Source organism: Trichosurus vulpecula, chromosome 6 (genome assembly GCF_011100635.1).
Source record: "Trichosurus vulpecula isolate mTriVul1 chromosome 6, mTriVul1.pri, whole genome shotgun sequence".
Taxonomy (NCBI): Eukaryota; Metazoa; Chordata; class Mammalia; order Diprotodontia; family Phalangeridae; genus Trichosurus; species Trichosurus vulpecula.
This window is the reverse complement of record NC_050578.1, coordinates 268,623,548-268,639,667: the sequence shown is the minus strand read 5'-3', so window position 1 is coordinate 268,639,667 and position 16,120 is coordinate 268,623,548. Positions and strand designations below refer to the sequence as shown.

The 16,120-nt window shown below is 41.4% G+C and overlaps 1 protein-coding gene and 1 pseudogene across 1 annotated transcript; both read left to right on the top strand.

The window, feature by feature from the left end:
- Positions 1-2,233: 2,233 nt before the first annotated feature.
- On the top strand, positions 2,234-3,163 carry LOC118854554 (putative olfactory receptor 5AK3). Its single transcript, XM_036764922.1, has one exon. It carries the CDS (start codon positions 2,234-2,236, stop codon positions 3,161-3,163), a length of 930 nt encoding a protein of 309 aa, XP_036620817.1.
- Positions 3,164-12,792: 9,629 nt separating this feature from the next.
- LOC118855168 lies at positions 12,793-13,714 on the top strand (annotated as a pseudogene).
- The last annotated feature ends 2,406 nt before the right edge of the window (positions 13,715-16,120 follow it).

The following is a 16,120-nucleotide window of genomic DNA, read 5'->3' as shown; positions in this document are numbered from 1 at the left end:
TGAGGCAGGATGTTTTGGAAACTATGTGAAGGAGGATCGAAAAAGGAAGACAGTGGAAAGGGAGAAAATCCTCAGGAGGCAACTTAACAGCCCAGACCCAGGCTGATGATGGTCAGAATTCTCAGGGTGGCTACGTGACGAAAAAGGACAGGACAGAGGCAAGAGTTGTTTTATAGTTAGAATCAACAGGACCTGAAAACCTATTGGATATGACTGATGAAGGCATGGGAAGAGCTGAATGACTCAGATTTGAGCCTGGGCAATGGAGGGCATTGAGATGCCACAAAAAGAACCAGGTAAGTTGGGAAGAGGGATAGGTTTGGTGGGGGTAGAACCAAGATGGATTCAAACTTTACGTCTGATAAGTCACAAACTAACCTGGAGAAAAACAAAGGAATTGAGGTAGGGGACAGCAATGAAACAGGGACTCGCTGTAGCAGGGTGACATTCTCAGCATGGCTGTAGTGACCAAGAGAGGAGTGACCCAATGGTGAGACCATAGGGATGAGTTGATAGGTGGGTATCAGTTAAGACACAAGAATCCAGTGATTTCTATGGGCAAACACTATAGAACTGTGGCTTAGGTACAGGTGTATGTACATGACTTATGGAGTAGTGGGGAGAGAGATATGTGCCCACCGCTAGGAAAGAAAGAGAAATGGGGAAGGTTAGGGCATAGATGAGGCATGGGTATAAAGTGTAAAGAAATAATTGTGGCACATGCCTGGAATCCCTGTTACAGAGGGAGGCTGAGGTTCACGGATCCCTTGAGCTCAGGAGTTGTGAGCCACACTGCTGCTAGAGTCAAATGGGTGTCCCCAGTAAAGTAGCACCCTAGAAGGTGCCATGAGGAGCAGTGGGCTACCATGATGTAGGAGGAGGTATGGACTAGCCTAAGTCAGAAATGGAATTACCAGGGGCATTTGGAGATGAGTGGCTGCTCAGCCTCCAGGCTGGGAAAATAAGGAGATTCGGGCTACAAAAGGAAAGGAAAGAAAAACAGGCACTGAAATGGAAGTAAAGACGCCTGGCCTCTAGTCTACTTCTGCCAATGGCTCAGAGTTGGAGGATAGCTTAGAGTAACGTTACATAAATCACAAAAGCTCACTGCAGGCTGTTATCTCATCTGTTAATACAAAGAGACTTGGCCAGATGATTTCTCATACAACTTTCAGTTCCGACGTTTTGAACTTTTTCCCAGTTCTCACACCATCCTAGGTTCGAGGTTCCAGGGTCCCTTCACTCAGAGCTAACATTTCCTGTCCTAAGCATCCTTCTAGCTCTGACCCCTGAGTTGATTTTCCAGCTCTAATAACCAATGATTCCCTGGATCTAAATATCTCTCCAGACTCATCTTTTCCAACTCTAGACAAAGAAAAATGTTGCTAGAACACCTCCAGGATGACCAACAGTACTAATATTGATGGTTTGTTTTAGAGTTCTGAGATTTTTTAAAATATAAAACTAGGAGGCAGCTAGGTGGTATAGTGAATAGAATGACGAACCTGAAGTCAGGCAGTATTGAGTTCAAAACTTGTCTCATATATCTGTGGTGAAACCTTGGGTAAATGACTTAATCTGTGTCTGCCTCATTTCCTCTTCTATAAAATGGTGATGGTGATAATACCAACATCCCCAGGCAATTGTGAGGACTAAATTTAAAAACAAATTAATGTAAATTGTCTTGCCAACTTTTGGATGCTAGATAACTATTGTCCCTTAGCATTATGATTTACACGGCCCAGCAAGGGCGTTCCCCTTCAGAGAAGCACTAGGAAAACTAGATACTTATTCCTCTTGTGTCATTATTGCTGGTGACAAACATGTCCGGTCTCCTGGTGAAACTGTCTCTAAGAGTCAGGTGAAAGGTCACAAGGAAACCCGTGACGCCTAAACTGCCTCAGGTGGGGTAACCTTAGAAAACATAACTCAGAGCTTGAGGGAAAATGTCACAGCGTCTGAAGACAGACTCAATGTGTTGCTTGGTTTTGCTAAACACTTTTCTTCTCTTTCTTTATACACAATAGGGTCACAAGGGGATGGCTCCTTTGGTCGGGTAGTGAGGAGGGATGAATTGGGAGAGAAAGGTGATGTGAAAATAAAATATTTAAATAAGACAGGATTTTTTTGAAAGTGTCCCAACATTAAATTCCATTTCATTCCTAATTTGAGGTCAATAAAGTCTCTTGGTCTTTCCCTCTGTGTCATATCTTTTGCAGATAATATGAAAGCCATGACCCAAGACAATGGCACCAGAGTGACTGAGTTCATTCTACTGGGATTTGCAGTTCGCCAAGAAGTGCAGTACATCCTCTTCCTTGTCTTTCTGGTCATCTACATTACATCTCTAGTGGGCAACGTTGGTATGATTCTGCTCATCAAGTGTGATGCTCGCCTTCACACTCCCATGTATTTTTTCCTCCAAAACTTGTCTTTTGTTGACCTCTGTTACACATCTGCTATCACTCCCAAGATGTTAGTAAACTTTCTGGTGAAAGATAAATCTATGTCATTCTCAGGGTGTGTGATACAATTATATGTTTATGGTACATTTGGCACAGTTGAATGTTACCTTCTGGCTGCCATGGCTGTAGATCGTTACGTGGCCATTTGCAACCCACTCCGTTATCCTATAGTCATGTCCCACAAGGCCTGCATCCAGCTGGTCACTGGATCCTATGTTATGGGATCCCTGAATGCCACCATTCACACAGGATTTCTCTTTTCATTGTCCTTCTGCAATTCCAACATCATCAATCACTTCTTTTGTGATTTACCCCCAATCCTGGCCCTTTCCTGCTCTAGTATTGATGTTAACATTATGTTGGTAATCATTTTGGTGGGCTTTAATCTGCTAAGCACGTTGCTGGTTGTGTTCTTCTCCTACATTTACATCCTCGCTGCCATCTTGAGGATGTCATCTACTGCAGGGAGACACAAAGCCTTCTCTACTTGTGCCTCCCACCTGACTGCTGTCACCATTTTCTATGGAACACTCTTTTACATGTATTTACAGCCTTCTTCCAGTGAGTCACAAGAGAATGATAAAGAGGCCTCTGTGTTTTATGGTATCATCATACCCATGCTGAATCCCCTGATCTACAGTCTGAGGAACAAGGAGGTGAAAGAGGCTGTGAAAATTCTCACAAAAAGTTGTTCCTGAGTCAGGCCTTGAATTCCAGTTGAGTAGTACAGAGGACCATCCAAGTATGAGTATCTCACTTCTTTTTTTAACAGCTAGCTATTGGATCAGTTCGTAGAGCAGCCCATCTCATTGCTACAATACTTCTAACAAGATCTCAAATATGGGGGATATGACAAACTAGGGTTAAAATTTAAAAATTTAAAATTTTAATTAAAATTTTAATTTAAAATTTTAAAAGTAGGGTTAAAATTGAAAAACATATAGGGCTACTGAAATCATCCTTTTAATAGCCTTTAAAAGTTATCAACAGGAATCCAACATGTTTAACATGAATATAGTGATATGATTAATAATGATAGTGGCAATTGGCACTGGTGGTGATAGTTTCCATTTATTATTAAATACTTTTATATAGAAGTGGGGAAAAATAGTCAGAAGCCATAATTTCATTGATTTGGGGAAATCTGTGCATGAAAACACTTCCAATAAATTCCACTTATGTAGGTTGGCAACCCAAAACTCAGCTGTGACTTACAATGCTACAGAATTACTTGCTAAGTACTGAGAGTACTGAAGTCTTGCCCATGGTCTCACGACTAGTATGTAGGAGATGTATGACCTGAATCTAGGTCTTCCTGACTCCAAGGACATATGTCCCTTTGGCTCTAATTAGATCTTCATTATAACCTTATGAGATAGGTAATACAATATTGCTTTCCCTATCTTACCGGTAAGGAAATTGAGTCCCAGATAACTATACCCTCACGGAAAATTAACTCCTGCAGAGATCTTAGTATTTTTCTAGTCCACCCTTCTCATTTTACAAAAAGGGAAATTTTGGTCTAAAGACATCATATGACCTGCCCAAAGTCATACATCCAGTTAGTAGCAGTAGAAACTATGACAACCAAAATCCAAGGCAAACAAGAAACTACGAAAATTCCTATGATGCCAAGATGTCAAATGTCAGAATTTCCTGTTTTTATGAACAGGTATCCCTCCAATTTAACATATATGTGAATGTGTATGCATGTATTTATGTAGATTAAGAGCCTCCAAGGTAATATTCTAAAGCAGAAGCCACACCATGTCACTTACCTCCTCCATGAACTCAGTGGCTCCCTATCAACTCTATAGTAAAATTAAAAACTTTCTGTTAGGCATTGAAAACCCTTCACAACCTGCTTCAAACTGCCTTTCTAGGTTTATTATGTATTAGTTCCCTTACACACTTTATGATTCAGCCAAACTTTCCTTTTTCCTGTTCAACACATGCGATTTTCTACATCACCAGAAATAAACTGGTATCTTCTATAACTCAGCCGGAAAGTTCATTTGTTCTTATATATCGTGGAATATATGTAACTACTTTATTTCTGTTTTCTATGTTGTATATAATAAATGAATTTACTCATTATTCGTTATTTACAATCTTTATTTGTGTAACCATTATATGGTACGAAGGGGCCAAGCTGAAAAGTGTAAGCTAAGAGCTACTTTCTCCCTCAATAGCAGTCAGGAAAGCATCTTGTGTTCTCAACCTATGGTCCCCTAGGCCAGACATTTTCCTAAAGTACAGGGTTGACCATGTCTCCTCACTACTCAGTAAAGTCCAGTAGACTCCTATTACTTGAAGAATCAAATATAAACTAATTTGGGGGGGCATTTAAAGTTTGTCACAACTTGGACCATTCTGACCATTTTTTCACAGTACTCCTCAACATGCACTCTATGGTCCTACCATACAGGCCTGCTTCTTCGGGCTCCATCCCATTTCCAGTTCTTTGCATTGGCTACCTCCCAGTTTGGATTGCTCTCTCTCCTCAGCTGTGCTTCTTGGTTTCCCTGGCTTTCTTCAGGTCTTAGCTCAAGTCTCATCCTCTGCAGGTGGATTTTCCCACTCTCCCCAGGTTCTGATGTTTTCTTTTCTAAGATGCCTTTCAATCTGACTTCTGTGAATCTTGTATGTACTTACTGAAGTACTAGCTGCACTTTGCCTTGAGTTTTTTTTTTTACTTTTTCTATCCATCTCTTACTAATTAGCACATAGTGGAAGCTTACTGAGTGATTAGTGAATTAATGATTTATTGATTGGACATTTTGAGCTAAATATCCAATATGCCTCTCCAACACATTTCTGTCTTTCTATCAAGGATACCACCTCCATTCCAATGTCTATGTTTCACAGCCACATTGTAATTCTCAACTCCTAATTCTCCATCATCTCATATCTTTGGCAATGAGGTGCTGAATCATGTAGTCCCTACTTCTATAACATTTCACATCTGTCCTTTCCTCTTTGCTCACACAAGCAGCACTTTAATTCAAGCCTTGATCACCTCTCACTTGGAACACTGCCATGGCCTCACATGTGCTCTGCTTGCCTCAAGCTTCTCCTGGTTCCAATTCATCTTACTCACCTGCCAAAGTGATTTTCCTTAACTACGTGTTTGACCATATTATTGCCCTACCCAACAAAACCCAGGAGCTTGTTCTTGCCTATATCATAAAATATAAACTACATAATTTGGCCTTAAAAGCCCTATTCGGAACAGTACAAAATGGCTCTGAACAAATTCTAGAGCTGCAGAACCCATTAAATAGCAGAGGGAAGTAGGTCTCCAGGCCAGGACAGCCTGGATGGTCACTTGGAAGGGTCCCAGTGCTGGGAGTGGAATGCAGCCCAGCATGTTGGGTGGAGCAGGCCATAGAGCCATGAATCACTGAGCTATGGCAGTTACCAGACTTCTCAACCCACAAACGCCAATGGCCATGGACCAGGATAGTGGGAAAACTGTGAGATGGGGGTGAGAGCAGTCTAGCCCCAGGCCCAGATGTGGCAGAGGTGGTGTGGTTCCAGCACCAGCAGCAGCAGGAAGCTCCTGCAGCTGGTACAGGAGCTCCAGCATTAGCTGCTTCAGGAGTCCCTTGCCCACATGCTGGGAGGAATCAAGTGGCAGATCACAGTGGAAGTTCAGGGAGCACTTTGCTGGTGCAGAGACAGGGTTTTCTTGGTTGGCCCTGCTTGGATCTGAGTCATGGTCCTGGTTGGTGGTTCTTGGGGGATGAAGAGCATGGGTGTGGCAGAGCTGGTGGTGACTGTGGAGTAGAAGTAGCTCTGAAAACAGCAGTACAGCCCTAAATCTTGGGGCAAAGTACTCTCCACTCTACAAGCAGTCATACCCTGACAAAAAGCTCATTTGGCTGGGACCATGACCAGGCAGCAAAAAAGGACTCAGATTCAGACTACAGAATCTTGTTTTAGTGACAAAAGAAGATCAAAACATACAGCCAGAAGAAGTCAACAAAGTCAAGAGCCTACATCAAAAGCATCCAAGAAAAAATATGAATTGGTCTCAGGCCATGGAAAAGCTCAAAAAGTATTTGGCAAACCAAGTAAGAGAAGTAGAGGAAAAGTGGGAAGAGGAATGAGAGTGATGCAAGAAAATCATGAAAAACAAGTCAGCAACTTGCTAAAGGAGATCCAAAAATACTGAAGAAAATAACTTGAAAAATAGACTAGCCCAAATGGCAAAAGAATTCCACAAATGCAATGAGGAGAAGAATGCCTTGAATGGCAGAATTAGACAAATAGAAAAGAAGGTCCAAAAGACCACTGAAGAAAATACCACCTTAAAAATTACATTGGAGCAACTGGAAGCTGGTGACTTTATGAGAAATCAAGAAATCATAAAACAGAACCAAAGGAATGAAAAAGTGGAAGACAATGTGAAATATCTCATTGGAAAAATCACTGACCTGGAGAATGGATTCAGGAGAGAGAATTTTAAAATTATTGGACTACCTGAAAGCAATGATCAAAAAAAGAACCTAAACATCATCTTTCAAGAAATTATCAAGGAAAACTGCCCTGATATTCTGGAACCAGAGAATAAAATAGAAATTGAAAGAATCCATGATTGCCTCTTGAAAAAGATCCTAGAAAGAAAACTCCTAGGAATATTGTCACCGAATTGCAGAGTTCCCAGGTCAAGGAGAAAATACTGCAAGCAGCCAGAAAGCAGCAATTTTAGTATTGTGGAAACACAATCAGGATAATACAAGATCTAGCAGCTTCTATATTAAGGGACAGAAGGGCTTGGAATATGATATTCTGCAGGTCAAAGGAACTAGGATTAAAACCAAGAATCACCTACCCAGCAAAAATGAGTATAATGCTCCAAGGCAATATATGGATTTTCAATAAAATATAAGACTTTCAAGATTTCTCAATGAAAAGACCAAAGCAGAATACAAAATTTGAGTTTCAAATACAAGAATCAAGAGAAGAATGAAAAGGTAAACAAGAAAGAGAAATCATAAGAGACTTGCTAAAGTTAAACTGTTTTGTTTACGTTCCTACAAGCGAAGATGATGGTTGTAATTCATGAGGCCTTTCTCAGTTTTAGGGTAGCTGAAGGAAATATGCATATATATAGACAGAGGGCACAGGGTGAGTTGAACATGAAGGGATGATATCTAAAAAAAATTAATGGGTGAGAGAAGAATATATTGGGAGAAGGAGAAAGGGAGATATAGAATGGGTTAAATTATCTCACATAAAACTGGCAAGAAAGAGGAGTTCTAATGGAAAGGAAAAGGGGGCAGGTGAGGGGGAATGAGTAAATCTTGCTCTCACCAGATTTGACTTGAGGAGGGAATAACATACACACTTACTTGGGTATCTTATCCCACAGGAAAGTAGGGGGAAGAGGATAAGAAAGGGGGGATGATAGAAGAGAGGGCAGATTGGGGGAGGAGATAATCAAAAGCAAACACTTTTGAAAAGGGACAGGGTCAAGGGAGAAAACTGAATGAAGGAGGACAGGATAGACTGGGGGGAAATATAGTTAGTCCTTCACAACATGATTATTGTGAAAGTGTTTTGCATATTGATACATGTGTGGCCTATGTTGAATTGCTTGCCTTCTTAGGGAGGGTGGAGGGGGAGGGAAGGGGGAGAAAATTTGGAACTCAAAATTCTAAAAGCAGATGCTCAAAAAACACTTTTTGTGCATGCAACTGTGAAATAAGATATACAGGCAATGGGGTATAGAAATCTTTCTTTCCCTACAAGAAAGTAAGGGGAAAGGGAATTGGGGGGAGTGGGGTGACAGAAAGAAGGGGTGACTGAGAAATGGGGCAATCAGAATATATTCTATCTTGGAGTGGGAGGAGGGTAGAAATGGGGAGAAAATTTGTAACTCAAAATCTTGTGGAAATCAATGTTGAAAACTAAAAATATTAAATAATAAAATATGAATAATCAAAAACAATTACATTGAAAAACAAAAATATTAAGATACAACACAGTTCATGTGTCAAAAAAAAGCCCTATTCCACCTGGCTCCTAGCTGATTTACTAGATTTACTAAGACATTATTGCTCTTCCCACAATTTGCAGTGACTTTTTTGCTGTTGCACACATCACACACAGCACCTCATGTTCCACTTCTGTACATACACACCGGGCATCTCTCATGCCTAGAATGCTCTCTCTCCTTATCTACCTTAAGGGATCCCACACTTCCTTCAAGAGTCTGCTCAAGAAATGCCTCCTCCAAAAAGTCTTTTCTGAGTCATCCTCCCATCCCACCCCTCTGATTAGCGTCTTCCTAGAAATATCTCTTCTTTCCTATGTATAATTATAATGAATACACATTTTTCATATATAATTCAAACTCCTTGGGAGCAGGGTCCACTTCTTTATATGTTTGTATCCCAAGTGCCTAGAACAGTGCTTGGTCCATATAAAGGGCTTAATAATTATTTTTTTGATTAGCCAATTGATAGATTACCGATTGCCCAACTTAAATAACACAGGACTAATTGCATATAACACAAGATATTCCAAAGGGATGAATAGCACATAATTCCACCATCCAACAGAGAGAGGGAGAGAGAGAGACATAGAGAGAAAGAAGGAGATAGATAGATAGATAGATAGATAGATAGATAGATAGATAGATAGATAGATGGGTAGATGGAGGGAGGGATGGATAGACAGACAGACAGACAGATTAGATAGATACATAGATACATAGATAGATACATAGATAGATGGATAGATATGGGGTGGATATGAGGGCACGTATCATTCTTTTGAAAATAATAATACCAATAATAATATTAAGCATTTATGTTCCATTTTAAGATTCACAAAGCACTTGACATGATATATCATTTGATCCTCACAGAACATCCATGAGATGGGGGCTATTATTATGCTCATTTTACAAACAAGGAAACTGAGGCTAGCATTAGTTGACTCGCCCACAGTCAGCAAGTGTCTGACATAGTATTTGAACTCATCTCTCCTGACTCCAAGTTCAGTGCTATCTCCACTGTGTCTCATCAGACTTTAGAGTCAAGTCAGTTGTATTTAAATCATGAGTTACTTGCAGAGTGGATGTCATGTAGAAGATGTTTATTGAATGACTATTTGATGGAGTCATTGATTATTTGCCAGTTAGATGAGCATAAACAAATCACCTGGGCCCTCTGAACCACAGGTTACCTGTCTGTAAAGTAACAAATAACAACAATATTAGTACCTGTTCTCAGAGGTATGCAGTTACATGCTTTGCAAACTTTAAAATACCCAAGAAGGGAGCTCATAATCACTGCTGCCAAATTGTCAGGTAATTGGAAAACAAGAGCACTCCTGGGAAGTCAGAAGGAGAGTAGCTGATGATCACTCCTTCTCTGGATCTTTCCTCATCCTCTGGGCCCAGAAATGCCCAGGAGAGCAGGTCCCTAAGCTGGGTGGCTGGTATATGTGGGTCCACATTGGGAGGACTTCAATGATGTCACCTTAGGTCTCCAGGGAGCCTAGACCTGGTGGGGGGAGGAGGAGAACTTGGAGTGGGATTACTTCCCTTGAAGCCAATCTCCCATTATCCCCGATGAACTGGGTGTGCTTCAGAAAGTGTCTTAGAGAAGATGCAGAGCCTGGAGGATCAGGGTCAGAGAGACAGAGGGGCTGGTGCTGAGCATGGACAGGAACATCTCCCCCACCCCAGCAGAGACAAAGTGAAAATGGAGTGAGTGTTGGGGTGAAAGTTGGACATCTGAGCTTCCCCAGTTACTGACTGACCTTCAGGAGAAAGGAGAGATCACCCTCAGGGGTCAGAGTACTTAAGGTTTAGAATCTCAGTGACCTTAGAGATCACTTGGCCCACCTCCTTCATTTCTGGGGAGGAAAGATCTAGGATTCCTATAGCACTTCATGGTCTATAAAGCACTTCACACATATTACCTCATTTGATCCTCAAATACCCTGGGAGGTAGGTGCCATCATTCTCCCCATTTTACAGATGAGGGAAATAAGGTCAAGAAGAGGTCAAATGGCACGCCCGGGTTCACGCAGCTAGTAAGTGTCTGAGGCAGGATGTGAGCTCAGAACTTCCTGACATAAATACAACGCTCAAATCCACTATACCGCCTAGATGTCTACAGGAAACTGATAGACAAAGAGTTTATCAATCTAATTCACATTACTCGGTATGTATTGAGCCACATGGGAAGGCTGTCCTTCGTTGCTTCTAAAGTTCCTTCCTACTGTTAATTGACTTTCCTGTCCACTAGTAGATGCAAGGTCTGGTGCTCAGGGCTTGAGATACAAAGACAGAGAGCACAATGTCCTGCTGCTCAAGATAGATGTCTTCTACTTTAATGGGGAGGGGACAGGATGTGCCATTTACAGAGAATAATATATAGAAGTATGTGATGAGAGATGAGTGATGGGAGGCAAAGAAGACATAGAGAGGAAAAAAGAGAGGAAAAGGGGGAGAGATAGAGTCAGAGAAACAGAACAATAGAGAGAAAACCATAATAAAAATTGAGAAGGAAAATGCTTCCTGCTGGGGATTTCAGGGAAGGCTGGCTTCCTAGAGGATGCAGGGTAGTCGACCAAGGCCTTGAAGAAGCAATAAGAATTCTGAAAGATGAGATGAGGAAGTAGGACACTCAAGAAAGAAGAAGCTTGTTCATTTCCACAGAGGACAGAGAAGGCAGGTTACTTTGGAGGACAGCTGGAAGTCCAGTTTGGCTGAAATGTCGAGTGTTTGAAGAAGAATGAGAAATGAGTCTTAGGACAGGATGATAGTCAGGTCCTTAAATAGTCAAAGAAAGAGTTTCCATGTTGTATATACTATCAGCGGGAATGGAGAACTATTGGGTATTCTGGAGAACAGATGCCTTCTGTACCTGAGGCAGGATATTTTGGAAACTTTGTGAAAGATGTGAAAGAAGAGAGACAGTGGAAAGAGAGAAAATCCTCTGGAGGCAACTTAACATTCCAGACCCAGGCTGATGAGGGTCAGAATTCTCAGGGTGGCTATGTGACTAAAAAGGACAGGACAGAGGCAAGAGTTGTTTTATAGGTAGAATCAGTAGGACCTAGCAACCTATTGGATGTGACTGATGAAGGAATGGGAAGGGTAAAACATGACTCAGATCTGAGCCTGAGCAATGGAGGGCTTTGAGATGCCACCAAAAGAACCAGGCAAGTTGAGTGGAGGGACAGATGGGGGCAGAACCAGGATGGATTCAAACTTTACCTCTGATAAGTCACTAACTAACCTCTCTAGTCTTTCACCTGGATAAAAACGAAGGAATTGAGGTGGGGGATAGCAATGAAGCAAAGACTAGCTGTAGCAGGGCGACATTCTCACTGCGGCCATAGTGGCCAAGAGAGGGCTGACTCAATGGTAAGACAATAGCGATGAGGTGAGAGTGGGGCATCAGTTAAGCCACAAGAACCCAGTAATTTCTATGGGCAAACACTGTAGAAATGTGGCTTAGATACATGTGTATGTACATGACTTATGAAGTGAGGGCAGAGAGCTATGTCCAGCCACTGGGAGAAAAAGGGAAATGGGGAAGGTGAGGGCACAGGTAAGGCATGGGTATAAAGAGGAGGGAGTGATTGTGGCACATGCCTGAAGTCTCTGTTGCAGAGGGAGGATGAGGTTCATGGATCCCTTGAGCTCAGATGTTGTGAGCCACAGTGGTGCTAGAGCCAGATGTGTGTTCCCAGTAGGGCCAGCACCCTAAAAGAAACCATGAGGAGCAGTGGGCCACCAGGGTGCAGGAGGAGGTATGGACTAGCCCAAGTCAGAAATGGAATTACTAGGGACATTGGGAGATGAGTGGCTGCTGTACTTCCAGCTTGGGAAAGATAAGAAGATTCAGTCTCCAAAAGAAAAGAAAAAAATCAACAAGCACTGAAATGGACCTAAGGATGCCTGACCTCTAGTCTACTTCTGTCAATGGCTCAGAGTTGGGGGATAGTTTAGAATGACCTTACAAACATCACAGAAGCTCCCTGTGGCCCATTATCTCATCTGTTAACACAAAGAGACTTGGCCAGATGATCTCTCATACAACTTTCAGTTCTGACATTTTGAAGTTCCTCCCAGGTCTCACACCATTCTAAGTTCGAGGTTCCAGGGTCCCTTCACTCAGAGCTAACATTTCCTGTCCTGAGTACCCTTCTAGCTCTGAACCCTGGGCTCATTTTCCAGCTCTGACAACCAATGATGCCCTGGATCTAAATATCTCTCCATACTCATCTTATCCTACTCTACGCATTCCTAATCTAAAGTCACTCTCTGTATCCTTCATTTGCAGATGATAAGAAAGCCATGATCCAAGGAAATGGCACCAGAGTGACTGAGTTCATTCTACTGGGATTTGTAGTGTGCCAAGAAGTGCAGTACATCCTCTTCCTTGTCTTTCTGGTCATCTACATTACATCTCTAGTGGGCAATGTTGGTATGATTCTGCTCATCAAGTGTGATGCTCGCCTTCACACTCCCATGTATTTTTTCCTCTGTTTTTGTTGACCTCTGTTACACATCTGCTATCACTCCCAAGATGTTAGTAAACTTTCTGGTGAAAGATAAATCTATCTCTTTTGCAGGGTGTGTGATACAATCATATGTTTATGGTACATATACCACAATTGAATGTTACCTTCTGGCTGCCATGGCTGTAGATCGTTACGTGGCCATCTGCAACCCACTCCATTATCCAACAATCATGTCCCAGAGGGTATGCATCCAGCTGCGCACTGGATCCTATGTTATAGGTTCCCTGAATGCCACCATACACGCAAGATTTCTCTTTTCATTGTCCTTCTGCAATTCCAACACCATCAATCACTTCTTTTGTGATGCACCTCCAATCTTGGCCCTTTCCTGTTCTAATATTGATGTCAATGTCATGTTGTTAATCATTTTTGTGGGCTTTAATCTGCTAAACACCTTGCTGGTAGTGTTCTTCTCCTACACTTACATCCTGGCTGCCATCTTGAGGATGTCCTCTGCTGCAGGGAGGCATAAAGCCTTCTCTACTTGTGCCTCCCACCTGACTTCTGTCACCATTTTCTATGGGACACTCTCTTACATGTATTTACAGCCTTCTTCCAGAGAGTCACAAGAGAATGATAAAGTGGCCTCTGTGTTTTATGGTATCATCATGCCCATGTTGAACCCCCTGATCTACAGTCTGAGAAACAAGGAGGTAAAAGAGGCCATGAAAGTTCTTGCAAAATGTTGTTCATAAGTCGGTCCTCGCATTCCAGTGGAGTAGTTCAGAGGAGCATCTAAGCAACTGGCATCTCATTTCTTTAACAGCTAGCTATTGAATCAGTTCATAGAGCAACCTATCTCATTGTTTCAATATGTAAATAAGATCTCAGTTACGGGAGATATGACAAACTAGGGTTAAAATTTAGAAAGACATCTCCTCCTTGGATATATTTGGAAATATACCACAGACTACTTGAACCTAGCATGGATGTCTCCACTGCCCTTTGAGTCAACCTCCAATTCTTCAGAAATTTTGGTGTTCTGAGATTTGTGATCACTCATTACTTTTAAGAGAATGTTTGTATTAAGAAGAAAAATCTTTGCATTGAGGCACAATTTGAGATCATCAAAAGCGCTAGGCAGTTTCTCAAATGCAGACAGATCATATTATTCCTCCCATTTGATTCTGAGCTAATTTGACTGTTTAGGTATGGTACTTATATTAGCAATTTGTGTTGATGTGCTAATTCATGGACTTGCAGTACAACTATATAGCACTGTATGAACTATAAATATTTATATCATCCACTTAGTTGTTCCTGTATGAATTGCTAAGGTGATCTCTTTTAAGCAATCAATTATAGTAAGTAGGTTTAAGTAGTTATTGAATAGTTTCAGTCATGTCCAACTCTTCATAACCCCATCTGAGTCTCTTTGACGAAGATACTGGAGTGGTTTGCCATTTCCTTCTCCAGCCCATTTTCCAGATGACAGATGTGCCCAAGGTCACACAGTTAGTGTCTGAGGCCAGATTTGAATTCATGAATATGAGTCTTTGTAATGGCAAGCAAAATGAGACTTTTCACTGTTTGTTCGAATGGGGCAGGTAAGGTGGGATCTTTTGTCTTGGAATTTTTCTCAGCACTAAGACAATTGAGAGTCACTGAATTGTATACGATGTGGTGGTGGTGGTTGGAGCTTTCCCACACTGATTTCTCATACTCTAAATGGTGAGCCTCAAGTGCCCCAGGGCCTTGAGATAGATATATAAGATCTGAGGTTGGGGTTTGACTTTGGGGGGTACACTCATTGAAAGAATATGGGTTATGAGACTCTGGTCAAGCCATTGAAATAGCGCCCCTCCCCGCCCTGAGCTTTGTAACCCAGACAGATACTGGTGTGCTTCTCTGGTAACTATGAATTGTGATTTAAATCAGACAAGATCTGTCTGTTGATGTTTGTAATTTGTTTGTATTTGCCTTGAAGGTCAGGGTTCTGATCTTTTCCCCCTGAACTAAGTGAATGATATATGTATGTTTGATTAAACTGAGATCGTTAACCCCTTAAAGTTGCTTTCCTTAGAAAAGCAGATCAAAGAACCTATGCTAGCAGCCTTCTTGTTGTTGGTCTTTCACCCCCACAACAGCTGCTAGTCACATTGCTGTTAGACTCTCCCTAATTCAAAACCCAGTGCTCTATCCACTGAGCCACAACACACCCTTATATGTAAACTGGATCAGCCAGAAGACTTTGTAATTTACAGGGAATCCCTTCTTCATCTAGATAGAATGCAAGATATCTTCAGTGACAATGATGGACGCCTATGGAAAACATTTTCCTCCATATTTGATGCCTGATTTGGCTTTAAAAACTAAATGATGATTAAACAAAGTTACCTCCATGGTTGCATTATCTAAGAATCTTTCAGGATCTTTCCCTTTCTATAGAAGATAAGTTGGTGGCACATACTTCCCTTTGAATGTCTTACAGATATGACTGACTATGCATGAGGGTAATTCATCATTTTTTTTTTATTCCCTTTTTATTCCCTTCTGGAGTAATAATACTATATGTCATTTATTGCAGTCATTCGATATCTTCCTATTTTGAAGATATCTTGAAAACTGATCCCTGTGTGTTTTAAAAATGGGTTTCCACCATCTTGGAATTCTTTAAATTCAGGTAATCTTCCCAACTTCATCCTCCTGGTGTCATTTCCCATTGTACAAATATCACAACATGTACTAAGGTGTTAGCATTCAAATGTCATAATCAAAGGTGATCACTTTGAAATGTTGGCAGATCTACTCTATTCCCACCTTTCTTATAGAATCACACTCTGACTTTCAACTCCTCTATTCTTGTCAACCTGCTTTCTGTGTGATTATCTAAACTTAACTGCCAAATTCAATTCCTTTTTTGTGGGCTTCATTATCTCTGACATCTACACACACACACACACACACACACACACGCATGCACACATGCACACACGCACACACACACAGTTGACCAGACCCTCTTAGAAATTCTCTTCTTCTTTGATTTTCATGTCACTTCTCTTTCAAGATATTCCCACTGTGCATTTACCCAGGTTTTTTTAAGTTTTCTTTGAGATCTGATCATCCATCTCCTCCTCCCAAACTTTGAGTGTCCCAAA

What these genes read in the sequence shown, in the direction of transcription:
- LOC118854554 (XM_036764922.1), top strand. Translation starts at nt 2,234, where the DNA reads ATGACCCAAGACAATGGCACCAGAGTGACTGAGTTCATTCTACTGGGA.